The following is a 26334-nucleotide window of genomic DNA, read 5'->3' as shown; positions in this document are numbered from 1 at the left end:
CACACTTACAACGCGACCCCACCATATATTTCCTTGAACATGCAGGAACAGGTACGCGCGACAATGGCTTCACTTACTAAAGGAAGCATCCCGGATCCGACTGCGGACCTCCACTGGTCTGATTTCAAGGGACCCATCCACGAGATCTTCGCAGGCAATGCTCGCAAGCATCCCGAGCGGCCATGCGTGGTAGAGACGGCTACCAGCAAGACACCCGAGCGCAACTTCACATACAAGCACATATTCGAGGCTACCTCGGTACTAGCCCATTATCTGGTGCAAAATGGCGTGCAGAGAGGGGAGGTAGTCATGATCTTCGCCCATCGTGGCGTGGACCTAGTGGTCGCCATTATGGCTGTTCTGGCGGCAGGAGCGACCTTCTCAGTACTAGACCCGCTGTGAGTCTAGCTTATCAAACAGCTAGTGACCTACTGACATCATTAGATACCCCCCAGACCGCCAATGCATCTATCTCGAAGTCTCCCAACCACGCGCACTCGTAGTCATCGACAAGGCCATCCGTGAAGCCGGCCCCATCTCAGAGCAAGTGAGGGACTACGTCAAGGACAATCTACAACTGCGGACAGAAGTTCCCGCGCTCGAGCTCAAGGACGATGGAACCCTCGTGGGAGGCTCCAAGGACGGAAAGGACGTGTTGGAGGAACAACAGAAGCTCAAGGCCGAGCTGCCAGGAGTGCTGGTCGGCCCAGACTCAACACCCACACTTTCCTTCACATCAGGATCAGAGGGAAAGCCCAAGGGTGTCAAGGGCCGGCACTTTTCGCTAACACACTACTTTCCATGGATGGCAGAGACATTCGGACTGTCTGAAAATGACAAGTTCACCATGCTCTCTGGCATCGCCCACGACCCTATCCAACGAGACATCTTCACACCACTTTTCCTCGGTGCACAACTACTAGTACCCAGCAAAGAGGACATACAGCATGAGAAGCTCGCCGAGTGGATGCGCAAATATGGCGCGACAGTTACACATCTGACACCCGCCATGGGTCAGATTCTTGTCGGAGGCGCTTCAGCCGTCTTTCCAAGCCTGCATCACTCCTTCTTCGTAGGCGACCTACTAATCAAGCGCGACTGCAGGAGGCTGCAGAACTTGGCACCCAACGTACGCATTGTCAACATGTACGGAACCACAGAGACACAAAGAGCTGTCAGTTACTACGAGCTACCGAGCTGCTCCGAAGCGCCCGAATTCCTTGATACCATCGGTGAAGTCATCCCGGCTGGTCGTGGCATGAACAACGTTCAGCTTTTGGTAGTCAACCGCCAAGATAGGACAAAGGTTTGCAAGCCTGGTGAGAGTGGTGAGATATACGTGCGAGCCGGTGGTTTGGCCGAGGAATACCTAGGTCTGCCTGACTTGACTGCCACCAAATTCGTTGACAACTGGTTTGTGGACCAACAGAAGTGGGTAGATGAAGACAATAAAAAGGTGGAAAGCCAAGGTGCCGCCGAGCCATGGCGAGAGTTCTACAAAGGTCCACGCGACAGACTCTACCGCTCTGGAGATCTGGGCCATTACTCTGAGGATGGTAACGTACACTGCACAGGACGAGTCGACTCGCAAGTCAAGATTCGCGGCTTCCGTATCGAGCTTGGTGAGATCGACTCACATCTCTCTGCCCATCCTTTGGTGCGTGAGAACGTCACGCTGTTGAAGCGTGATGCCTATGAGGAGCCAACACTAGTCAGTAAGTTGGAACTTCATCCCAACTCAAATGTTTGCTAACGTCGTAGGCTACATCGTTCCTGAGATGAAGCGTTGGTACGACTGGCTCGAGGAGCGCGGTGCGAAAGACAGTGATTCCGCCGATGACACCAGCATGGTCACTTTATTGAAGCGCTTCAAGTACCTACGAGACGATGTGCGAGAGCATCTGAAGAAGAAGCTCCCCGCATATGCCGTTCCGTCAATCATCGTCCCGCTCATTCGATTTCCGCTGAACCCGAACGGTAAGATTGACCGACCGGCACTGCCCTTCCCCGAGCCGGCGCATCTGGCAGCCGCTGGTGCAAGACGACCCTCACAGCTGGGTGCAGCCTTGACGCCAACTGAGAAGACCATGGCCGGTATCTGGGCTGAGCTTCTAGGTGACCGCGGTGTGACAGCCGACGGCATCAGCGGAAGCGACTCCTTCTTCGACCTTGGAGGCCATAGTATCATTGCTCAGCAACTGCTCTTCAAGATCCGGCAAGAATGGAGAGACATCGATGTACCAATGACCACAATCTTCCAGTACCCTACGTTGCGCGGCTTCTCGGCAAACATTGACCAGGCTATGGACCCTATTGGTTTGCGTCTGGACACTGCAGAAGCCATTGATGAGGATCCAGAAGATGAGGCCTACTCTGCCGATGCCAGAGAACTCGCCAACCAACTGACCGAGTTCAAGACTAGAGAGCCGTTGAATCCCAAGGAAGAAGTACATACTTTCCTCACTGGCGCGACAGGCTTCTTGGGTGCTTACATTCTACGAGACGTCCTGTCGAGGCCCGGAAAGGTTACAGTACTCGTCCGTGCAAAAGACATTGATGCTGCACTCGGCCGTGTCAGGCAAACCTGCTCTGCATATGGCATCTGGGAGGATAGCTGGGAATCACGCCTGGAGCCTCTCGTGGGCGATCTAGAAAAGGAGAACTTTGGCCTTGAACCGAATACTTGGAACAAGCTTTTAGACTCTGTCGATGTTGTCATCCACAATGGCGCATTGGTACACTGGGTATTGCCGTACTCACGTCTTCGCGGACCCAACGTCATCTCCACCATGACCGCTCTCTCAATGTGTGCTGCGGGCAAGCCCAAGAACTTCGGTCTTGTCAGCTCAACATCAGTACTTGACACAGACTACTTTGTCAAGCTGTCCGAGAAGAGCCTGGCCAATGGTGGGACAGGTGTGCCTGAAGAAGACGACCTGGAAGGTGCTCGTAAAGGCTTGGGCACCGGTTATGGTCAATCTAAATGGACAGCCGAGTATCTCACACGACAGGCTGGCCAGAAAGGTCTGAGTGGCTGCGTCATTCGTCCCGGCTATGTCTTGGGAGACCCAGAGTACGGCACCACCAACACCGACGACTTCCTGGTGCGTATACTCAAGGGTTGCATCCAACTCAAATCACGACCCGACATCACAAACACCATCAACATGGTTCCTGTGACTCATGTTGCTCGCGTTGTCGTGGCATCCTCATTCAACCCGCCCATCGCGCCCCTGGGAGTCGCGCAAATCACATCACACCCCCGCATCACCTTCAACGAGTTCTTGGGAGCCCTCGAGAACTTTGGATACAATGTTCCTCTAGTTACCTACCCAGAGTGGAAGCAAAATATGGAAGCTTATGTCTCTGACCGCTCTGGTACGAAAGAGGAGAATGCTCTCCTACCGCTGTACCATTTCGTTACTGGAGACCTGCCTGCTGATACCAAGGCACCTGAACTCGACGATAAGAATGCGGCGGAAGCCTTGAAGAAAGATCAAGTATGGACAGGTGAGGATTGGAGCAAGGGTGGTGCGGTGACGGAGGACACTGTAGGTGTGTACGTCAGTTATCTGATCGAGCTGGGCTTCATGCCGAAGCCAGAGAAGAAGGGCATCAAAGAGCTGGTCATGAGTCGACTGACGGATGCTATGCGTGAAGGTATGAAGCTGGTTGGTGGTCGAAGGGGTGTCTAGATCACCCTCGCCAGACCCTGTAGTGCACATAGAGGTCATTTTTAGCAAGGGATCTGATCCTCCATTTAGCAGGAGATCGAGAAAAAGCACATTTTTTAAATTAACCAATGCCGCACTCGATGATCAGCATGTACACATGTCGGAAGTGCCGGATGCTCGTGGTTCATCGCGACGTCCTCATCAAGACTAACACACAGTTTGTTGACGCTGAAGTATGCAGGTGCTTAGGCGCTCCTTCCATCGCGACTTCCATTTACGTCGAGTGACATCACAGCCCCATCAACGTTACAACACCCCGCCCAGCGCCATAGAGCATCCTTCCTCGCAGCGCCAGCTGCTAACCGACGTTTGCCTTGCAGCTTACATTTCTTTCCACTATTATACCCGGTTCGCTAAGGTTGCCCGCGGGGCGGAACACAACTCCGCCATGCTGTGTATTACCACCGGCTGTGGCTGCAGCAGAACGCTTATCGCCAGATCACTAATGAATCCGATGCCAAGGAGCACGCGGTGAATGCAACAACACTGAGGTGGACGTCACTGGCAGCGCTTCGTGCTGTATGGCATGAGGCATTACCAAAGGAATGGTAGGTTTGAGCCGGTCACTGCTGTCCGTTCGATCAGGGTACGAACAGCATGCCGAGAAAGCGACGGGCTTATTCAGGTCAAAACAAAGCACCTGATAGAGACCAAGCCAGCATAGCCAGCGGACGCCAGGACAACTGGCGCCTTCAACAGAGTATCTGAGCTTCTCATGTGCCAATGCCAAGATCGAGATCAGCAAGGCCAACTTCGTTTCAGCCACGCTTGGAGCCCGGATTCAGACTTCGCAAAGCAACTTGCAGCTATTTCCGCCAACAAGCGCTATCAAATGCGCTCCGCCGTTCCGACTTGGATTGGCGATGCGACACAAGGAGTGCTCGCGACGTTGCACCGCGGGGCCGTAACCAGCCGCGCCTCTGTGGTCCCCTCCGTTATCTAGGCGGATTGGAGAACCGCATTGGATTCTTGTGGGGTGTCATGCCTATGGTACAACAGTCCACGATCCGTGGGTTCAATATTTCCTAGGCACAGCTTCACGCATCCAGCGAACAGCCTAGGCGGACCATGGTAGCGCTTGTTTCCGGCTTGGCGCGTTCTCAGAGGGCATTGCACACGACGACGAGGTGCACCAGCGTGCGACGGTCCGTTTGCTCAGCGTTGCTCAGCATCGTCGGCGCGAGCCAAGACAAAGGGCGAAGATGATAAAGATGAGAGCTGGGGGCTCCAACGACATGAGGCCAGGTCGCTGCCGCGAATTCCGTCTTTGGTCTGAGCGGCGTCTGGAAGAGAGTTGCGCTGGGACCGCCCACGCGAGCCGTGATTGGCCGTCCCCGTCTTGAGATGCTCTGCCCAGCCCCAATGCCGAGCCTTGGGGATGAAAGCCAAGCCCAAGACCTTCTCCCAAGGTCTTGAGAGCGTAATTGTATGTAACAAGAGTCTTGCCTCTCCTGAGGGAAGTCTCCGCCTCTTCTATAACATGCCCGGCACCTCATCGACTTCGCATGTCTCAAAGGGTCGTCTGATGCCCGTCAACCAGTGACGTCGACTACCAATTGCCGGCAATGGAATCCCAGCGTCCGCCGGTGTCATGTTCGGCCACTCCCCCCCAGCAGAGCCAACCGCTGCACCAGCTATCAACCAACACATCGCCCGACGAGTACAACTACGCATACAACGAGAAGGAGCCATACCAGCGACAACAGACCATCCGCATAGACCGTCACAGCAAGTCGAGTTTTGGCCGTGGCCATGATTCCGTCATCTCGCACCCGTTCTCGCCAAAGGCATCCTCTGCGCCAAGCCCCTGCAGCAGCATCTCCTCGATCGGCCAACAACGCAACTCAACAGCAGAGATCCGATACTCCAGCAGATCAGAGATAGAACGAGGAAGCATACAATATCCACAACAAGCGCATCTTGATCCCGAGAAGCATGGCTACGGTTCGTCGCAAGGCCGCCGATCTCCAAACCGTGTGTCTGCGGCTGGACCAGACGGCGATGCGATCGTCTACGACAAAGGTGCCTACCATGAGAAAGGCCCAGAGGAGAAGGCATGGCAATTACTGGTATGTGTTCTACTTTCTCGAAGCCCTGTGGAGCGTGGCTAACAATATGCAGTTTTGGCTTTGCGGCCCCTGTGCTTTCCTCTCAGGCGCCATCGCTCTCTGGACGATCTTCGCCCTCCTGATCTCGCTCGCACTAGCACCATTGCGATTCTGCACCAAACGCCCGTCATTTTCGGAACAAATCACAGCCTTCCTCGCACCAGCGCTGAACCTGCAGCTACACCTCGTCTATTCCCACGACTCAACGACTGGTTACAGTGCGCCTATGCTCGTCGTCATTCACCTGTTTTCACCAATTGTCGCATTCGGTGTCGCAATCGCCGCATGGACCGCTGCAGGATTCTGGTTTTTCTCGTTGATATTAGGAGACCCTGGAGGTCACGACGGACACAACGATGGCAAAGAGAGCATCGTGGGCGTACGGAACTGGTGGGAACGATGGCTCTCAAGGGGACTGCGAGAGACGCATGTTTGAAGAGAAGGTTATTGCTACGACGACGAGTTTTTGTTTTTACCGTTCGCTCAGTGATGGGACGAGCGATGTTTAAGCGGCATATACCATGGCGTACTTTTGTTTTAGGGGCATCGGACATGAAGGAATGCTGATCTGGGATGACAGCACGGCGTTATTGGGCCTCTCTGTGTAAGAGTAGGAGAGCAAACGGAGCTCGACATGATATACCCCATTTTCCTCGAATACCACAACATCTCTACAACACCCATAACGTCTCTCGCACATGTTACTCGCAATTGACAGTGTACCTCGTACGAAACACTTTACACCGTTGCATTTCCAAGCAGGTTACCCGCGCTTCCAAGCCACTACCCACGCCTTACCAAGGAGTCCAGGCGCAAACTCACCCGTACTCAGCCCCTCGGCCCCTCCAATGCTTCGAGCAACGCCACACGCGTCCAAGACGCATGGCACCCAGAGAGCGGAAATCCAGTTGCCCCGACCGCCCGATCCAATCTAATTGCAAGCCACACATGGGGATTGAGCATGTTAACAGCCCAATGCTTACCGCCGCTCCGCCCATTCCGCTGCATGTGTTTCGACACGTTATCTGCTCACCGCAACGTAGACTTCTTCTTGCGGCAGACTTGCCGTCCAAGACTTGTGCCAATACCGCCCAGGTTCCGCCGCGGATACGCTGGATACGCTGTTTGCGCTATGGGGCTCCGCTCGGGCTTGGGGTTGGGGAAGAAGGAAGGGGTGGGAAAAGCAAGGGCGGTGGTGGAATGTTGGAGGGTGTAAACAGAGCACGTGTTTGGGGAGTGACATTGACGGTCTTGTGAGGGGTGATGAGCTATGAATTTCTTAATATAAGCCTACTCTTTGTCTACATCATCTTTCCCATCAGCGAGTAAACCCGCGCGTTCCTCGTGTTTAGTAACTCATACCCCCAACCAACCCTACACACAAACCAGGTATCCCCATCACAACCGCCCAGGCCAACACCAATACGCAATGCACCAAGAACCCCAAGCAGTCGTTCGTGATAATCCTCTCGTGATGAGCGGAATAATCTCGTACCCACGCGCATCCATACGTAAGAAAGCCAAGACGTATTACGGTGGGGTTTCGCCGAGTGAGTGACCCACGGACAGATGTGGTTTCATGTGGTTGCGCGTCGCTGGCGCGTTCGCTTTACGACGCTGAGTAGATGTGTATGTGCAGTAAGGCAAAGGCAAAGGAAAGAAGTGGCCGGATACAAGACGGGTAGGTCGGCTTGATAGTAGTCTTAGGTAGCTAGGATAGAGTTCTGTGGGTGTGGCGCGTATGTCCTGCCCATCCCCCGATTCCCAATTCTTGGGAACGGACAGCCTGGGTGATGAGTGTCGCAGTTAGTAGATCGTCAGCTCACTCGGGTAGAGTTGCGATCATTGTACAGGTCCCCATACTGCAGTCTGGCGATATCAGACCGATTGCTTGGAAGTTAGGTGATGAGCAAGATGCTCGAGGGAAAGTTCCGCGCGGAAAAAGGGCCGAGGAGATGAAGCTATCTTTCTCGGTCCTTTTCCCTTTCCTTCTGCGAGCTGCGTTTGCGTTCGTTGCCAATGTGAAACCGGGATGCCCATCTGACGTGTGTCTGGGCATGCGGGTAGCACGGCTTGCGCTGTTTATGCGACGGTTGTGATCGTCGCTGTGTTATGTGAGGGTGCGGCGCGCGGTGTGAAGAAGCGCTGGATACATAGGAATGGTACGCTGATCGTGTGTATATGCTTAAGAAAGTATTTGTATTCATTGAGCTGAGCTTGCGTTGGGGTTTTGATGCGCAACTGTAGATTCGTGTTCGTATTTATCGTGCTCGTGACGTACTCTGCTACGATCTAGAATTCCTTGACAAAGACATTAGGGCATTAGACATAAGAGTAAACGTATGTGTACAGAAAAAAGTATGCATGGTACAAGAAGAGGAAGAGGCGGAGAATGCGGCGTTCCGTCCGCGTTCATACCAAAGCTTTGGCTTTGGAGCGGAACTTGTGTGCGGGTCGTGAGACGGTATGTGTAAGGTCTCTGTTGTCGCATTGCGACTCGATTGGATGTTGGCGATACGAAATGACGCATTCGTATACAACTGATCGTGTAATGCTGACGAATGTTGCTTTGCTTCGTCGTTTTGCTCTTGCCAGTGGTGGCGTGATATGTGGTCGTGCTATCGTCTCCGGTTGGGAAAACTTCAATCGTTCCCGCTTGAATGTACTTGTCGTATGGTAATCTGGCTCTTCATCTTCTTATGGCCTCTACCTCGCATAGTCTCTCTCGCCATGCAATTCTTGAGGCACTGCTCAACAATCGAGGGGTCGCTATCAAGGAACTGCTCGTTCAAGAACCAGCTCGAGCTCCTCTGTACGGACAGCCGCAAGCAACTCCTCTCACTCCCGATTTGCTTCTGGAAGTAATGATCGAGGAAGGCGTAGGAATCATCAAAAGTCTTGTAGCAGCTGTTGCATGCAAAGGTCGCTTTGTCGTTTGTCGCCATTGTGTCGAGCGCAATGTGCGAGGTGAAGAGTATACATCTGGATGCGGGTAGTCCAGAGTGTGCGGCCACGGAGATGCATGCATCACAGTGCGGGCATATTTCGCGGTCGTCGTGTTTGTCGTGTGGGAAAGCTTTCTTGGCGCGTAGTGTGCTCGATTTGGACTCTTTGAGATCTTTCCGCAGGTTGTCTGCGAATGGACAGAACTCTACTTTGAAACGTGGAGGAGGCAGAACGGGCGATAGGATTGGCGATTCGAGACGTGCGTATTGTTCGCGCAGGGCAGTGAGGCAGGCGCGACGGACGCTTTTGGCGGTCGTAATTATGTCGTCAATGGGTATCGTTGGTGTCGAAGAGAAAACGCTGTCGTAAAGTGGTTGTCTGATTTCGTATTGGATCCGTAGGAGTTGCGCTGAGAGGATGGTGTTGCATTTTGCTACTCATGGTCAGTCTTTATAATCTCGGTATTGAACCGCAGACTTACTGTCGCCTTCCTCGAATCGTGCCCCAAATCTTGCTTTTCCTTGCTCCATGATCCTTTGAATCTGTCCCCCTAGGCGCAGAGCTTTGCCAACAGCATCGTCACGGTTCTTCGTGCCGAGACACAACCATTTGGAACGCGTGCGACGATGCCGCGCCTGCCACTGCTCGTACGCTTCATGCGCATCTTGGAATTCGCGATCGATGTCCCATAGCGTAAGAGACCCATGTGTCGATTTCTCCCACGAGACAGCCATGTTAGACATTACACCAGAAAAATACGCGTATAGAATCGCAAAAACAAACAAACAAGAGGAAGCGGGGAAAGCAGGCGAGCGATGAAGGTGAGTTTCAGAAGGGAACAACTATCCTTAAAGCAGGAAGAGGTCTACCGTATGGGGAAATATCTCCAAACCGCACGATCTCGATTAAGACGCAGAAACCTGAAAACGCAAGGGCATTGAGAAAACAGGGTCCACAAGCTTGCGGGTGGTGCGCTGGCTTTACATAGAGCTGCGAAGTCCTGCGTCATGTCACCTGCAGGTACCAGGGCCACCGCATAGGGAGGCTCGCAGGCGTGGAAATTAACTGCATATCCATTGCCGTGGCTGTGTGGCGGGTCTGGGCGATATTGAAGGATTGAAGAAGCGAAAGATTGCTCCGGCACCTCATTCTCCTTTCCCAATGGTACGCAAGCTGCTATGCGCCGCCGACCAGGAACGACAGGTCCATGTGGGAACATGCTGGTCCGTGAAATTCAGAGAAGGGAACTATAGCTGGTAATCATATCGCGGGTGCCGAGGATCGTGATGAAGATGCAGGGGCAGCAGCAATGATCCCTCGCGCCATGGTCCGAGCACTCCCGTATCCTCCGATTAAGGACGCCTTATTCGAGTCGTGGCACGCTACGGTAATGACAATCACCGCCGCATTGAATTGGCCTTTGATATGGTCGTGAGTGTTGTTCATGCGAGCGGCGTGTCGTCGCCTGTCAGCCTATCGCCGGTGTTATTGAGTGAAGCTTCGCTACCAGGGTTGCGCCGGATTGAACCCCACGTCTCTCGTCGTGTCGTGCCCCACCATGGAGATCCTCGAGCTTCATTCCTGCTTGCTGGCTTCCTCTGTTGATTGATAGTCATACTACATCTTACAACAATGTCTACCGGCCACTCACACGAAGGCGCGTCGCATTCGCATTCGCACGAGGCTGCGGATCACGGCCACACGCATGAGATCCTCGATGGGCCGGGGAGCTACCTGGGCCGCGAGCTGCCCATCATCGAGGGAAGAGACTGGGAAGACCGGTCCTTCACTATCGGAATTGGAGGGTACGATGGACCCCGTGTGACACGTAAATGTCAATATACTGCTCGGCCGACATGATGCAGGGTTGGCATGGCAAGATGTACTATATTCTCATGATACTGACCAGCCTAGACCAGTAGGCTCGGGCAAGACAGCCCTCATGCTAGCCCTCTGCAAACATCTCCGAACGCGCTTCTCTATAGCCGCGGTAACAAACGACATCTTCACGCGAGAAGACTGCGAGTTCCTCACCAAGAACAACGCCTTGCCCGCGTAAGAGCAGCCACAATACGCACATTGCCGGGGCATGTTTGACACGAGTATAGTGAGCGCATCGTCGCTGTCGAAACGGGAGGCTGTCCCCATGCCGCTGTCCGCGAAGACATCTCCGTCAACCTCATGACGCTCACCAACTTGCACCAAAAGTTCAACACGGACCTCCTGCTCATCGAGTCCGGCGGCGACAATCTCGCTGCCAACTACTCGCGCGAACTCGCTGACTTCATCATCTACGTTATCGATGTCTCGGGTGGTGATAAGATCCCCAGGAAGGGTGGTCCGGGTATCACGCAATCAGACCTGCTGGTCGTCAACAAGATCGATCTTGCCGAGGCGGTCGGTGCGGATCTGGGTGTTATGGAGCGGGATAGCAGGAGGATGCGTGAGGGTGGACCGACTATCTTTGCGGTCGTCAAGAGGGACCAAGGTGTGGATGCTATTGTGGACTTGATTCTGTCTGCGTGGAAGGCCTCTGGTGCTGTGCAGGCCAGGAAGGAGAAGTTCGAGCCTACGTTGATGGAAGAGAAGTGAAACGACAATGAAGACGCGACAGTGTCACAAACAAACCCAGTCATGGCTCACGCGTGTTCGCAGACATGATGTTTATTACAGAACGAAGACGCTACGATTTACAGACTAAAAGCAATTATATACTGGGGAACCTTACAGCTTGGCACCACCCTCTACATCTACACTTCCCTTCAGCAAATCCCAATCCGCCATGGTGAATACAACATATCCATCATCACCGCCACTCTTGCCTTTTCCAGACCCAAGAGCAGTCGGGTGCCAGTACATGGTATCGTATTCCGCCTCTTCCTTTCCTTGCTCCCTCGCCTCTTTATCCGCCCTCTCCATAAGCTTCCTCAGATCGATACCATCATTCCTCAGCGGAACTTTGTTCTGCTTGTTGTTGTGCATCGTAGTTTGCTGTTTCTGTATCCTCAAGAAAACAGGCACTGCGTATTTCGGCAGCTTCTCCTTCGCGTGCGCAAGTAGCGCGTTGAAGTTGAATGAGTCGAGATGTGCGGGGTCGATGTAGATGGCTGCACATCCTGCGCGGCCGTCGTAGCCAGGCACTTCGACACCATAGACGTTTGCTTCTTGAATTCCGGGGAAAGAACCAAGTGCTTCGCTGACTTCGGCTGTGCTCACGTTCTCCGACTTCCAGCGGAAGGTGTCGCCGAGGCGGTCCATGAAGAACCAGCGGCCGTCCGCGTCGCGACGGAGAGCGTCGCCTGTACGGTAATACAGGTCGCCCTTCCTGAAAACATTGCGTTCGAAGCGTTTCTCGGTAGCATCGGGGTTGTTCCAGTAGCCGACAAAGGCTTGCTCGCTCGGCATCTGTACGAGGATCTCACTGCCCTCCTCGTAGGACTTGCGTTTGCAGAAGCCAGTCTTGGGATCGCGCAAGAGGTCTCCGCTTACGAAATCGATCTCGACTGGGACGTATGTGTTGTGGGAGCGCCAGCGCTCGATGAGACCCTGGTGTCCAACTGAAGTTGCTGTGAAAGGCCCACGCGAGCCATTGAAAAGCGCCATGACGCCTTCTGTGCTGTTGAAGAACTCGCCGACGATCTCGATGCCGAAGCGATCGACAAAGCGCTGCCATACGTCGGGACGAAGACCATTGCCGAACATGGCTCTAACGTTGTGTTTCCGGTCGAGGTCGCTAGGAGGGGCGTTGAGAAGGTAACGAGCTGTCTCTCCTACGTAGACCATGGCGGTGGATCTCGAATCGCGTACGTCGGTCCAGAATTTCGATGTAGAGAACTTGGTGCCGATACAGCATGTAAGGCCGGTGACCATGCAGACGAGTGCCGTCGTGCCTCCAGTGCCGTGGTATAGCGGCATGCAAACATACCACCTGTCGCCGTTGGGTCCTGTCTTCAGTCCCATAGCACCCACACGTTGTGTCAAGCCGACTGCTCTTTGCGTCTCGAAGGGGCAAGCTTTCGGGTGTCCGGTTGTGCCACTGTTCTAGTTAGCATCATCCTCTTCGCAAAAGCCATCGCGGTAACTCACCTTGTGTAGAACAGGAAGAGCGGGAACTTCCCCTTCATACCCACCCTAAGCTCATCCTCAGGCCTAGTAGGTTCCAACCTCGATATCTCTCCCTTCAACCCGGTGTCCAAGACCAGTACAGTCATGCCCAATTCGCTCTCCAATCTCTCCCTAACCGCCTCGATGCGGTCTCTGCACTCCTGGTCTTCATCCACAAGCAGCACCTTGGCGCCGCTGATTTTCAAGCAATGCACCAGCGCATCGCCTGCAAGGTTGTAGTTGATCCACGCCGGCGCGCTTCCTATGCTCCAGCTACCTAGATGTGCAAAGAGGAACTCCGGCCGGTTCATCATGTACATGGCAAAGAGCTGCCCGGGAACGACGCCATTCTGGCGGAGGTATTGGCCGTATCGGCAGGCGTTCGCGTAGGTTTCGGCCCAGGTGTAGCAGCCGGTTCGGGACCAGATGCATTCTTCGGTCGAGGGCAGGCGGTGGACTTGGGCTTCGAATTGGTACCACAGAGATTGGCCTCTGCCTTGTGCTGTTGTCTTGTTAGGGAGTGGTGGGTAGGGCATACGCAGCTTCGGCTTACCATTCTTCTCGAGATCGCGCGCGGCAGCTTTCAGGACGCGTTGGCCCTTGAGGTCTTTGGTGATGTGGTATTTGGCGTCGATGTAGGCTGCAGCGGCAGTAACGCCTGCGATTGCGCCTGCTACAGCTTGAGGTGCTTCATAGCTTTGTTAGCTAACATGTACGATAAGCGTCGTGTAGAGATGGTCGGGAGCTGGATGGGACGACAAGCGCGCCACGGCCGCTACACGAGATAGGAACACGCACCGATCGGAAGAGCCATGATAAGATCTTTCTTGTGTAACTACGAACGAAGAATGTACGTGAAAGATGGGCAGAGAAATAATGAAGGTAAATGTCGCGACAAAAATGCGCCGAAGTCTGCCCAATGCTTCTAGATAACCTGCGACATGGCCATCCGCAACGTGATCAATTGCCGACATGCCCTCGGTCTCCCAACCGCCGTTCTACGCCAATGCACGCGGCTGGCGGCCCCAGAGTACCTAACCCCACGTGTTGAGCCCCACACCTACCCGTAACTCTACTCTTCCAACTTTGTTGCAATGACTTCGGACCTTTTCCACATTGGCCATGGATTAGATAGTTGGTGATGGTCGATCCGCCTGGGCATAGGATAGCTGGCTCAGCCATGCCTATATTTAGGAAACTCAAGGCTGCTAACACACACTCACAGTCACAGTCTTGGAAGAAAAGCTCTTCTGTCCTACGTTATATTGTTTCGTATCGACATTACCGGTATTCATACTAGAGCTTCGCCTCAGAACCCCTAGCGGAATGAGCATTCTACCTACATCACCTCAGCTCTTCCATTAAACTCACATGTGCTTGTGGAAGAAATCCAACACCATCTTGTATCCGCGCTCGTACTCCTTCCTAACCTTCTCCTGGGAAAGGTCACTGCGCGCCGCCATCCAGCCGTGGATCTGGTCTGGGAACCACTCAACCACGTGAGGAACCTTGATGCCCTCCTGCCACTTCTTGACGTCATCCTTTGATTCGTCGCCTGACGGAAGCATGATGTATGGGATCTTGATGCCGGGCGCGTCATCGCCGGCAACCATGGCGGGGTGGCATGCTGCCGCGACCTTGAACTTTGTGCCTTCCATGGAAGACAAGTTGACAATCTGTACAGTGTTAGGAAAACGTTGGAGGTAACATGGCTAGCTCTTCCATACCTTTCCGCCCCAGCAGAAGCCGATGATAGCCCACTTCTCAATCCCGTACTTCTGGGTAAGTTCATCGACAATCTTCGGGATGCGCGGCAAAGTCTTTGGTGGCGCAGCCTGCGACTGGAAGAACTCGCCCATCTTCTGCTCCTTCTCCTTGGTGTCCGGGGGCATCCAGGAGATGTCGGCTGGCTTGCCGTCGAAGAAGTCGGGCATGAAGACCTGGTACTTCTGGCTGTCGGTGTAAGCCAAGATATCAGCACCTTGGAGTGTTTGGTTGAAGAATCCGAAGATGTCGTAGACGACTAGGATTCCTTGCTTTGCGTCCTTGGGGCCGGTTTGATCTGTTGGAAGTCAATTGCGGTCCCTGGTGATGTCTTGGTGCTGGAACGTACAAGTCTTCAGTCCGTCTGCCTCAATGTAATCGCCCTTTGGTTGGTATCCCTCGCTGACTACAGCGGGTGTGTTGCAGCATGCCTGCGACTGTGTGGATTCCGTCGACATCGTTGCGGTCTGTTGTTTGGATATGGCGAATAGCCCTTGTTTACGTAGAAGTGCTGTCTGACGAAGTGTAAAGGATCGTGGTGCCGCGATTGAAACTCTCCGTAACCTTTGAGGTGAAAGTCGAGCAATTGGAGATTGAAGGAGTGAAGTTGTTCGAGCAATGACGCGCATTATGAGCTGCTAAGGTATTTGTCAAGCTGTCAACGACGGTTGGGTGGGGAACTGAGCACCGCGGCTACCCCACCATGATGTCACCAATAGCAATGATGAAGTAAACACAGTACCTAGGTGTAACAGGGACTAGGATAGTAGCCTTCTTCCAGAACCGTCTACTATCACATCGAAACTAGACGCTCTCAGTATGGACTGCTCAAGTGCCTTTCTACTAACAGAAGGTAGCGCCACACCGGAGCCACGAACAACGTGGCTTCGCGCGATCGCACACTCCATGTACCGCCCAGCGACCGCAGTTTTCCTCGAGTGCAGGTAGGTGCGAGACAATGCATACCACAAAACACTTTGAAATCGCGGGACTCGACCAAAATCATCAAGCATCGCGTCCACTCGTAGCACCACAAACATCACCAAATCTCCCATCTTCATATCGACGCGCAAAGTCCAATTGCGTAGCCCAATGCTCCTCCATATACTCCGCATCCCTTTTAAGCATCAGAAAAACCCTCAATTTAGTATTGAAATTCCACGCGCGCTTAAAGAGAAAAGTCTTTTCTTCAGGAAGGTCCTTCTGAAACAAAGTCAAAGCCCTCTTAATCTTGCCCATATGCTCATTCAAATACGGATGTGCCTGCGTGACAAAATGCCCCAGCGTGATGGGTCTCCCATCTGCGTTTTCGATGACGAGATTGGGCGGAGGCTTACACGCGCAGTCTGGCTCAGGGCTGTCGTCGCCATGATGCCAGCCCTCGTGTGATGTCCAAATATCCTCGCTGAGCACCTCGAGACGATGTCGACTGGGTACGGAGAGAGGTGTGTTCGCGCAAGGATGATCGAATAGTGGGACGAGTGTTTCTTCGTTTTTGGGTCCTATCGTGAATTCGATGTCTTGTAGAGGGGCTAGCAGGTTCCAGCGTAGTCGGTATAAGAGGTCCTCGCGGATTTGGGTCCCCATGTCTATTTTTCCTCTGGTTTCTTGGATGGGGAGTCGGGGTGGTTGAAGTAGAAGAGCGGAAAGTCAAGGAAATTTACTGGTCAGTATGTTGGAATTGAGACCGGGCAAGTTGCATGTAGAAAAACATCGTATGTATGGAGCGTATCTGACAATGTAGGCTGCTTCCAAGATTCGCTAAGCAATTACCCGGACCACGCCACGTGCTAGATTCCACGGCGAGGTGTCCGGATTTTCCTCAGCACATGCACAACCTCCTATCAGAATACCCCGGATGTAGTTGTCAGATCTTCAGAGCTTCAGTAGATTCGCTATCTAAGCATCCAAGTTCAGCTTCTCTAGCAATGTGTCTATCTTTCCCAGCAAGATCTGATAATTCATCGCGTCCTGAGCAAATTCGTCACCAACCTCCTCGCCATCCAAATTCCTGATGACACCAGCAGCAATCTGCTGTTCGACCGCCGCGATATTTTCGTCCTGCTGTACACTGTCGGGTACGCCGTCTTCTAGTGCGAGATCGCCCATTGCATCAACAAGATCTCCCTCGTTACTAGCTTGCATGGCTGCGTTCTCATCCATCATCTCATCTAGCCCGCTGTCTTCAAAGCGAAGCCTGAATCGTTCCGACAGGTAGTAGCGAATATCATCGACAAGTTCGACAGTGTCAGTCTCCTGACGTGCCTTGACGCGATTCGCAGATTCTTGGACCAGCTCAGCAAATTCGGGTTGGTCGATGTATTGTTCCAATCGGTAGGCGATGTACCGCGCAGCAAATTCTTCTAGGCGTTGTACCCTTGTATCCCACCCGGCTCGGATGACTTCGTAAATATCCACGGCTTCATCGGCATCTGTAGCTCCCCGTGGGTTGTCTGACTCCACCGCTGAGGTTGCGCCATTGCCTAGCGCAGAGATGATGATGGCGGCGCGCTGCTTGAGCTTCTCGATAAAGAGCTGGTCTGCAGCAAAGAGCACGTCGATGGCAATGTCCAAACCAAAATCGGCGCGCTCGGTGTACATGAAGGTAAGGATGGTTTCCAGAACTGCTGGCGAGCAGTCAATAGTTACAATCTGCAGATGCGGCGTATCTTGTGCCTCTTTGAACTGCGAGCTGAACATGGTCAGGAAGTACTCGGAGCGCAATAGCATGGCTCGATGCGCAGGGAATATAGTCGATTTACGGGATGCTCTTTGGCGAGAGGGCGACCTCGAGCGTGAGCGACCCGATCCGACTGGTATGCCTAGAAGAGGCCCCGGTGCGTTTCGCACAGGTGGCGTAGATGACTCCGATGGCCCTGGTGACTGATCTGTCCCATCGGAGTCTTGGTCCTCATCATCATCATCATCGGCGCGCAGTAATATATCGGCAAAGATGGAGTTTTCCCGGTCCCATTGTATGCTGTCCACTTTTGCAGTGTCTACGACTCTTTTATGCCGGAGGACGTTGTTCTTGAACCAGCCCTCTAGCTGATCTCTGCCGCGTTCCAATTCCTCTGCTCTTCGCTGGCGCAATAATCTTCGATCCGAGACTTCTGTTATATCTTCAAACAGGCGTTCTATCTCCAGCTGCTTGCCAATCTTATCTATGCCTTTTAGCACAACCAGCTCCTGCTCGTCACTCAGCCCATGTAACGCTCTCCGTATTGAGACTTCCTGGAAGTACAAATACTGCAACGCCACACCTAGCGACTCGGCGGGTATAGTATTGGGTAGTTTCCATGACGCTGTATTCGGCGCTGTCTCGAGCTTCTTCGCAAAGTAGGGCGATCGTGCGGCGAGGAGGAATTTGTGGAGGTGGAACTCTTGGTCGAAGGCTATGATGGTAATGTCTGTCGTCTTGGGCGAAGGTCGCGTGAGGAGCGAAGTAATATGCGCTGCCAGCGGTTGTAAGGGATTCGAGGATTTCGCATAGTCGTAGGATAGCAGTAGGTTACGTATACGGTCGTTGAGCGCATTGTATAGACATCTCTCGCCCTGGAACGTGTCGCGTTCGCAGAGTGCACCGTTTTCGAGCAGCAGGCGTATGACTTCGTAGTGACCGCATAGACTGGCCTTCAGCGGTCAGCGCTCTGGATTGAATAGCGAATTGTTTAGATTTGAAATCGGAGATTGTCTTACTAAGATAAGTGGGGTGTAATCAAACCTGTCTCTTGCGTTGATGTTTACCCCGGTCGATATCATTTCCTGGCAAACCTTCAAGTCGCCCCGCCGGCATGCTTCACAGAAGACCCTGAAATCCTCGCTCGTGTCCAGCGGATTCTCTTCCTTGAGCTGGCCCGAGGAGATCGCCTGGGCTTCGGTCGCGAGGGCCGCCTCGATCTCGTACTTCTTCTTGACGTCCATGGCTGTGGCAAGAAGGAGAGGTCCTCAGTAACGGCGACATGGTGGAGGTGAAAGTGACTATTGCTCTGCGATGACGAGTGGCGGCGGAGATCGGCGTGACTATCGATAAGGGCAGTGACAGGGGTGCGTGCGCCTGGCAACTGCAACACGTGAGGCGCGTGCAGCGTTGCTGGGTTGACGGCCGTTAGCGTAAACAGGGCCAAACACCAAGGAAACTTGGCTTCCATCCCACCCACTGTACATTACATACATCCCTCGCTACCTCCGAGCTCTACTAACCCAGCAGCTTGCTACCCTATCCTACCCTTAATCGTTGCATGTCTTTTGAGCAATAGCAATACCTTCACCATGCCCGAGGAAGAAAAGTACGATGTGCTCGAGAAGATTGGTACGGTCCGCCCCCGATAGGCGCAAGAGGACGCATACTGACGTTGTATAGGCCATGGGTCCTTTGGTATCATCCGCAAAGTCAAGCGGAAGTCAGATGGCTATGTAAGCAGCGACGACGAAGCCTGCGCGCGCGACGTGCTAACCGCCGCCTAGATCCTGTGCCGCAAGGAAATCAGCTATCTCAAGATGTCGCAGAAGGAACGCGAGCAGCTCCAGGCCGAGCTGTCCATCCTCAAGGAGCTCCGCCACCCCAACATCGTCGCCTACTTCGAGCGCGACCACATCAAGGCATCGCAGGACCTTCACCTCTACATGGAGTACTGCGGCAACGGCGACCTCGGGCGTGTCATCCGCGACCTCAAGAACAAGAACCAGGTGTGCGAGGAGGAGTTCGTCTGGAGCATCTTCAGCCAAATCGTCAGCGCCCTGTACCGCTGCCACTACGGCGAAGACCCACCTGCGGCAGGCCGCAACGTCATGGGACTCGTTGGCAACGCGAAGCCTGCCCGTGACCCGCGCAAGCCCATGATTCTCCACAGAGACCTCAAGCCCGAGAACAGTCAGTATCTGGTCATCTCCACGTCGCGTGACTCTGCGCTAACAACTCACAGTCTTCCTTGGCGATGACAACAGCGTCAAGCTGGGCGACTTCGGTCTGTCCAAGATCCTCCAATCCCACGACTTTGCCTCCACCTATGTCGGCACGCCGTTTTACATGTCGCCTGAGATCTGCAAGGCCGAGCAGTATGGTCCCCACTCCGATATCTGGGCGCTCGGGTGCATCATATACGAGATGTGCACAAAGTCACCACCCTTCAATGCCAAAACACACTTCGAGCTCATCTCGAAGATCAAGCTGGGCCGATACCCCGACATACCGGCCTGCTACTCGGCGGAACTACGAAAGGTCATTGCGAGCTGCCTGAACACAACGCCCGACAACCGACCAGACACAGCCGCGCTTCTCAACCTGCCAATTGTCAAGCTTATGCGCAAAGAGCAGGAAGTCGTCAAGCTGGGACAAGACCTCCGTGAGCAGCGTATGCTGACAGCGAAGCGGGAGAAGGAGGCAAGCGAAGCCATTTCACGGATACGCAAAGAGTTGGACGACCAATTACGACGAGAGTGGGAAGTCAAAGCACAGTTGGAGATTGAGCGACAAGTGAAGCTGCAAACGGAACAACGAGTACAAAAAGAGCTGGCTCAGCTCCAGGCGACCTTCGAGGGAGAAGTGAACAGGCGGGTAGAGCGCGCCCTGAAGATGTACCCCAACCGTCTGAGCACATCGCCAAAGCTGGCCCCTCGCTCGAATACGCCGACTATGGCGGCAACAGAACCAACGTCTGCTTTGTTCTCAGCAGAGTCCGATGGTGCCGTTAAGAGCGGCTCGCAAAACACCCTCAACACAGACTCCGACTTCGCCAGCGGAACAGACCTATCGTCACTCTCCCTGGACGACCACACCGAAGATGTTACCATCGCAGCTAAGCCAAAGGCAAAGCGACCGTCCCGCGGTCCACTCGTCCGCGCCCGCACAATGTTCTCTCAACCCTCCACCACACAAGTACCCGACTCTCCCATGGATGTGCAGATGGCTGAGCCGTCGCCGGCACCTATCTCACTCAAGGGACTCTCGCTTTCCCCTCGTCGCAACCAGCAACCTAAGCAAAACATCTTCGCTGCTGCTAAGGAAGGCGCGAAGAAGTGGGAAGCTGACGTTCCCCCGTCGCCAACTGAGGCAGAGTGGAACGCCGACTTCGACGACGATGATGATCTTCCTGTTCTGCCATCGCCAACCCGCGCACGAAGCGCCTCTGGGGGTCGTCCTATGAGTGCGGACCCCTTCAAAGTGCTCGCAAATGCCCAAGCGCCGCTGTTAAAGGCCAACGGTCGATTGGGAAGCACACCAAATCTCCTGGGTCCCAGAACTACAAAGCCCCGTCCTGTTTCCGCCGTACCCATCGTCGCTGCGTCGCCTTCTCGAACGAAGTCTAAGTCCACCGACACCGCATCAACATCGCCGCGCAAGACAGGCGCTACTACAAAGTCCATTCCATTCGCCGGACTCCCATCAAAGAAGGGCAATGAGGCATTCCGCGTCCAAGCGATGCGCAACAACGGCGGTGTTCAGGGCCGCACACTAGTCGAACTTCAACAAGCGCGCGGTATCCCTGTGCACACTATGAGTGAAGACGAGGGAGGCGCGAAGAAGGGCTTCGGATACAACGGCCGAAGGAGTCCCGTCAAGCGAACTGGCGGTATCAGCCCACCCGCAGTATGGGACCCCGAGACCGAGCCGGAGATGCCATCTCCTTTCATCCAGCGCAGCAAGCGCATGGTCCGGTAGGACGGACGATGCGTGACAGCCCCGGAACGATTACGACATATACAACAACGACACGACGAAGGGTAATTGATGGGGTGTTTGGACACATAACATTCCACGGCGTTGGCGTGACGAAAGGAGGGCGGGCAAATACCATTTCCTTTGTTCCATCAAACGGAGTGGTGTCTGGCGTTGAGGATTGTGGATTGAAAGCGAGCGTATGCGTCGCGTCCCATCTACCATCTCTTCCCTTTGTCATCATCATTGCATCTGCGCTTTGTTTTACGCACATTTTCCACGAACGCATACTAGCATCTTTTTGGCGATATTGTGGGTTGGGTTTGGATAGGCGTTTGAGGCGTTGCACCGTGATGAGACGGGTTGCATCTGTACTGTTATTTATTGCGACGAATGTTACTACTACCATACTTCACATTATGCACTTTTGGATGACGTGTTGTGATTAAGAATGTATTCGAAGTGAAGATATCACCATCCAAAGCTTTCGGTGTGCAGATATATACCCTGCGCTCCCGTCCCTTTGTGTACTGCGCGCTCATCGCTCAGCGAGACAACATCGTGCTTCACATCTGCCACTAGCCCCTGCGGTCCACATACCACCACCGCACTCTCTCCTAGTGCTTGTTCCAACGACCTGCGTATGATATCCCGCGTCTTGGGCCGACCGGAGTATATCGCTATCGACGGATGCACGACGACTCTTTGGCCCTTCTCGAAAGAGGATGGTGTGGAAGGTGCGAAGGATGCAGGTCGAGACGAGGTAGCTGTAGGTTTCGAACAGCTGCACACTGCTTTACTAGCTGAGGATGATTCGTCAACCGCAGTGCGGCAACAGCATGTGCCGTTCGGACCACATGCTTCTTGGATATCGAGACTTGATGAATCGATAGATGTTACTTCTTGGTATCCCTGCCTATGCGATTTCTTCTCGCTCTTCTTTTCTGATGCCTGTGAGGGCGATCTGTATTGCACAGTGCCGTGCTGGGGCTCGCTCTGTGATTTTGTGTTCATGTTGGGTGCCGTCACGCCGGAAAGCACGGAGTTGTGCTCTTCTGTGAAAGACTCGTCGCAGGTGATGTAGACGCTCATTTCGAGTTTGATGTCCCGGAGTGTTTCCTGTAGCGTTCGGAACTCGGTGTATACGGAGGAAAGCTGCTCGGAAAACCAGCTTAGCTGCCCTCTGCTCTTGACGACCCATACGAAGCGGATGTGTCGCGTCACCGCACCTGTTGGTATTTTGAAGATTGAACTGCTACCTGTATTGCCACAAGCATTCTCCTTCCAACCTTGGAGGAGATCGCGAAGGAGCGGGAGAGTGAAAGTGCCACCGGTACTTCCTGCGAGGAGAACGACGCTGTCGAATTGGCGCAGTGGTCTTAAGGTGCCGTATGGGCCTTCTATGGCCACAGTCCTGGCTTTGACAGGGACTCCAGATAGACTGCCGGATTTCTCGGCGTGTCTGAAGAGACGCTTGGTACCTCCCTTCTCGGCCTTGACGTAGAACTCCATCTTCCCATCTGCTGGTATCGAAGCCACGGTGAATGGATGGCTTTGTAACGGCACGACGGAGTGACATGATAGAAACACATGTTGACCAGGAGTCCAGCTGATGGGTGGGTTAGGTATAGTGATTCGGGTGGTGTTGTGAGGGAGAGGTGTGAACTCGGCTTTGCACGCCCATAGGCCATTCAGTTGGCCCCTCTTCTTTAACGCAGGATGAAATACAGAGCTATTGATGTATAGCAGTCGCAATGCTCGGAAGAGGCGGTCGAACAGGAAAATGGCAACAGGAGCCCAGACATAGCCGTTCATCTCGAGAGGGGTATGAATGTAGACGAACGCAAGGAAAACTGCAAACGAAACGATGTGTTGAATAACAAAGATCTCGTAATTCCAGCCTCGGATCGGTGTCATGGAACTGAACACAATCCATGCCAGGGTACACCATGCAGCAAGGCCTTTCCAAACGATTGCGTTATTCTTGAGTTGGTAGCCGATATAGTCGTACGGAGCCCATGCACTGAGGAAATACCCCAAGTGCATGGTGGCCGTAAGCAGCATGCATCGAGCGCACCATCGATGTAGCCAATTTAAACGCTCGTAGCTCACACCGCTGAGACATCCGATGATGTTATTCTTGCCCGCTAGCAGGACGATAATCGGTAGTTGGGCTATCGTGACCACACCGCAACGAAAGCCAATATTCTCCATGCTGAACATGTCCGTCACATCGAAGCCGTATAAACATAGAACGACCAGAACGACCACGTTCCCGACAACCAGCGACGATCGGCCGACTGTTGGTAGTCTGAGTATGCGACCTTTCAGTGGTATGCGTAATGAGAAATTGGACGCTTCGCGCGTCAGGGCGTAGAGTGTCGCATTCCCGAGGGCGAGCCATGAGATAGGCTTTGCAGGCGTCCGCGATCCCCCTCTTGCTGCGAGCATTCTTTGGCGATATAGCACATAGTTGTACACGTTGAACAGTGTTGCGACACCGACTGCGGCCCCAATCACTGCGTAGTAGAAGTCCGGCCATTCTGTGAGCGGGGGCAAGGCGCCCATGGAGCCCATCGACATGTGATTGTGGCTCATGATGCTACGCGCTGCTGCAGTGTTGCCGCCTCTTGTTTGGTTTTTGTTTCCAGGCTTGCACTGAATGCAAGGTTGGGCGGTTGCCAGTGATGGATGGCGTGTGCCTGTACCGATGTTTATCGCATGCTGACTTCGTCGCGAGCAGTCTGAGATGTAACCAGGGTAGTTGTTTCGTCGCTACGTCGAGAGATCGGTATGGAGACGCACTCTAGGACGTTGGGAAATAGACAGTGTGTGACAATGTCATAGGAGGTTGACAAGATGTGATAGTCGTCCAGCGAAAGACGCACACACGCACCGTCTTCAGCCATGGTGCCGGTAATAGTCCATGTGGCCGTAGTGCCGACTGTAATCAATTGCCTCTCAGATGCAGGGCGGCAGGGTCGATGCACTGCGGGGGTGCATCGAGGCCCAGCGGGCACTCTGTTGGCCGTGGCTTGAAATAAGCTTCATGCGCTAACCATAACCGGCTAATTATGCTCAAAGTCGCTCCTTGGGAGTCCGGCTGCTTGAACGTCGCTCACACGCCCGAGCCACCGACAGCGTGCCATGACCCATACAACGCGCATGGAAGGGATCTTTCCGTAGCTGCGAGATTTGCCTGTCTTACATGTAGGCGGGAAGGCGTTGCCGAGAAATGTGCTCACATGCCCCGACGCTCCACGCCTCAGCCCAGACTTGACCATTTCTTGATTGTCTCAGAATCTTACGCATTCACCACAGTCGTATACACTGCAACACGAAACCAGCGCCTCCAGGTCGTGCGTTCATGCTGAGGCGCCTTCATCTTTACGGAACTGGAACCAGCGAACGCGCAAGCCCACAGCGTACCGAGAACTCTTAAGCGATCGCCTGCCCCAGGACTAAGATAGCAGTCTGGAACTCGGTACCTATTCTTCGATCCCTTATCACCCCGCGCGACCTAAACAGAACCCATCCTGAGCCTCATCAACGGAACCTTCTTATCGCTACACGCACGTCAAATCCATCACCATGGTTGCTCACGAGGGTCACGATATGGCCATGGATTCAATGGATATGGGCGGCATGTCCATGGGTACTTCCTCACATGGCGGTATGGCAATGGCGTTCGTCACGTCAACGACCACTCCTCTATTCTCCGAGGCTTGGACCCCGACGACCGCTGGTCAATACGCAGGGACATGCATCTTCCTTATTCTCCTGTCCATAATCCTTCGCGCCCTCTTCACCGCAAAGACATACCTCGAGATCAAGGCAGTCAAGAGCGCGCTGAAGCGACGCTATATCGTCGTTGCCGGCGAGAAAGCGGTTGTCGATAGCGCTTCAGACGACGCCAACTCGATGACCGGTGTCCTCACAACAAACGGTGTCCAGGAAGATGTGCGCATCATTTCGGCGCCGGTCTCTCACATTCAGCCATGGAGGTTCAGCATCGACCTGCCCCGGGCACTGTTGATGACAGTTGTGGCCGGCGTCGGATATCTCCTGTAAGCACTACACATCTCAGTCATTGCGTCAAAGCTAACTGTTGGGCAGCATGTTGGCAGTCATGACTTATAATGTTGGATACTTTCTGTCTGTGCTAGCAGGTGCATTCGTCGGTGAGCTGGCGTTTGGCAGGTTCAATCAGGTTGCGGCGCACTAAGTCTTCGACTTGCATTCTGTTATTCATATCCAAACAAAGCTTTTCTAGAGCGTAATATTTATCGCGATACCCCAGAGACATGTTTTAAGAAGGTTTCTCAGCACTCCGTGTTCGTCCAGTCGCTAGCACCTCATACAAGGGGAAACTGGACACCCTAGAGCTTACGTTACTAATTAGCCACCTAATTTCAATGTTTTAATCTTGATATAAGCTCTAAGGTGTTCGGCTTTTCCCTTGTACAAGGTGCTAGAAGCTTCCTCGCAGAAGCCCGTGGGGTGCACAAAGCTTATTTCCAGCAACGCAAATGCGATTCATGAACGTGGTATTCCCATCATTTTGATCTCCATTCCCGGCTATACAGTAGAACCATATTCTAGGCCTCGGCGCGTCACCGGAAATGCCATCGGTGAAATGCAACTTTGTTGGACGCTAGTCGGTTCCGCGGTGAGGAACCACCGCTTTGGTAATAAACTTGCTCAATTGTCGGCACTCTGCGCGCCACACGATATCATACCCTAACGGCTTGCACATTAGCGACATTCGCCGCTGATGCAGGATACTGCTCACTTACTGCTATCTGCTTAGATCGTCGACCTATGCGAAACGCGGGATCAATGCAGGTCGCCTCGAGTGCTCACGGGCGAGCCACGCGATTTACTGGAACGGAATGCACGGCATGGGATGGGGTGCGTCCCAGAGTAAGCTGCAATAAATACGGCAGGCAATCCCGGCGTTTACTTGATGTTTGTTGTTGCCCTCTTAACCTTCTCGCATTCCTCTGCATCAAGTTGAAAG

At 53.6% G+C, this 26334-nt stretch overlaps 10 protein-coding genes across 10 annotated transcripts; 5 read left to right on the top strand and 5 right to left on the bottom strand.

The window, feature by feature from the left end:
• Positions 1-63: 63 nt before the first annotated feature.
• Positions 64-3695, top strand: LYS2 (putative NRPS-like protein biosynthetic cluster; the record flags this gene model as incomplete). The annotated part of the gene is made up of 3 exons (XM_049351621.1): positions 64-398; positions 445-1715; positions 1762-3695. 3 exons carry the CDS (start codon positions 64-66, stop codon positions 3693-3695), a joined length of 3540 nt encoding a protein of 1179 aa, XP_049214259.1.
• Positions 3696-5299: 1604 nt separating this feature from the next.
• Positions 5300-6278, top strand: J4E79_002723 (uncharacterized protein; the record flags this gene model as incomplete). Its single annotated transcript, XM_049351620.1, has 2 exons — positions 5300-5803; positions 5856-6278. 2 exons carry the CDS (start codon positions 5300-5302, stop codon positions 6276-6278), a joined length of 927 nt encoding a protein of 308 aa, XP_049214258.1.
• Positions 6279-8484: 2206 nt separating this feature from the next.
• J4E79_002722 (uncharacterized protein) lies at positions 8485-9522 on the bottom strand (the record flags this gene model as incomplete). The annotated part of the gene is made up of 2 exons (XM_049351619.1): positions 8485-9221; positions 9270-9522. The coding sequence occupies 2 exons, from the start codon at positions 9520-9522 to the stop codon at positions 8485-8487; spliced, it is 990 nt and encodes a 329-aa protein (XP_049214257.1).
• Positions 9523-10420: 898 nt separating this feature from the next.
• Positions 10421-11380, top strand: J4E79_002721 (uncharacterized protein; the record flags this gene model as incomplete). The annotated part of the gene is made up of 3 exons (XM_049351618.1): positions 10421-10593; positions 10703-10843; positions 10897-11380. The coding sequence occupies 3 exons, from the start codon at positions 10421-10423 to the stop codon at positions 11378-11380; spliced, it is 798 nt and encodes a 265-aa protein (XP_049214256.1).
• Positions 11381-11512: 132 nt separating this feature from the next.
• Positions 11513-13706, bottom strand: J4E79_002720 (putative NRPS-like protein biosynthetic cluster; the record flags this gene model as incomplete). Its single annotated transcript, XM_049351617.1, has 4 exons — positions 11513-12824; positions 12875-13394; positions 13446-13562; positions 13691-13706. The coding sequence occupies 4 exons, from the start codon at positions 13704-13706 to the stop codon at positions 11513-11515; spliced, it is 1965 nt and encodes a 654-aa protein (XP_049214255.1).
• A 553-nt stretch (positions 13707-14259) lies between these two features.
• J4E79_002719 (uncharacterized protein) lies at positions 14260-15114 on the bottom strand (the record flags this gene model as incomplete). The annotated part of the gene is made up of 3 exons (XM_049351616.1): positions 14260-14568; positions 14620-14954; positions 15006-15114. 3 exons carry the CDS (start codon positions 15112-15114, stop codon positions 14260-14262), a joined length of 753 nt encoding a protein of 250 aa, XP_049214254.1.
• A 1441-nt stretch (positions 15115-16555) lies between these two features.
• On the bottom strand, positions 16556-18580 carry J4E79_002718 (uncharacterized protein; the record flags this gene model as incomplete). The annotated part of the gene is made up of 2 exons (XM_049351615.1): positions 16556-18289; positions 18356-18580. The coding sequence occupies 2 exons, from the start codon at positions 18578-18580 to the stop codon at positions 16556-16558; spliced, it is 1959 nt and encodes a 652-aa protein (XP_049214253.1).
• A 348-nt stretch (positions 18581-18928) lies between these two features.
• On the top strand, positions 18929-21317 carry J4E79_002717 (uncharacterized protein; the record flags this gene model as incomplete). The annotated part of the gene is made up of 4 exons (XM_049351614.1): positions 18929-18968; positions 19020-19072; positions 19124-19529; positions 19582-21317. 4 exons carry the CDS (start codon positions 18929-18931, stop codon positions 21315-21317), a joined length of 2235 nt encoding a protein of 744 aa, XP_049214252.1.
• Positions 21318-21785: 468 nt separating this feature from the next.
• Positions 21786-23897, bottom strand: J4E79_002716 (uncharacterized protein; the record flags this gene model as incomplete). The annotated part of the gene is made up of 1 exon (XM_049351613.1): positions 21786-23897. One exon carries the CDS (start codon positions 23895-23897, stop codon positions 21786-21788), a length of 2112 nt encoding a protein of 703 aa, XP_049214251.1.
• A 1008-nt stretch (positions 23898-24905) lies between these two features.
• Positions 24906-25539, top strand: J4E79_002715 (uncharacterized protein; the record flags this gene model as incomplete). Its single annotated transcript, XM_049351612.1, has 2 exons — positions 24906-25381; positions 25431-25539. The coding sequence occupies 2 exons, from the start codon at positions 24906-24908 to the stop codon at positions 25537-25539; spliced, it is 585 nt and encodes a 194-aa protein (XP_049214250.1).
• Between the last annotated feature and the right edge of the window lie 795 nt (positions 25540-26334).

This window comes from Alternaria viburni (genome assembly GCF_023758015.1).
Source record: "Alternaria viburni strain BMP 2772 chromosome Unknown scaffold_4, whole genome shotgun sequence".
In the NCBI taxonomy this organism is placed as follows: domain Eukaryota; kingdom Fungi; phylum Ascomycota; class Dothideomycetes; order Pleosporales; family Pleosporaceae; genus Alternaria; species Alternaria viburni.
Note: the sequence above shows the minus strand (reverse complement) of the source record. Positions and strands in the feature narration are given on the sequence as shown.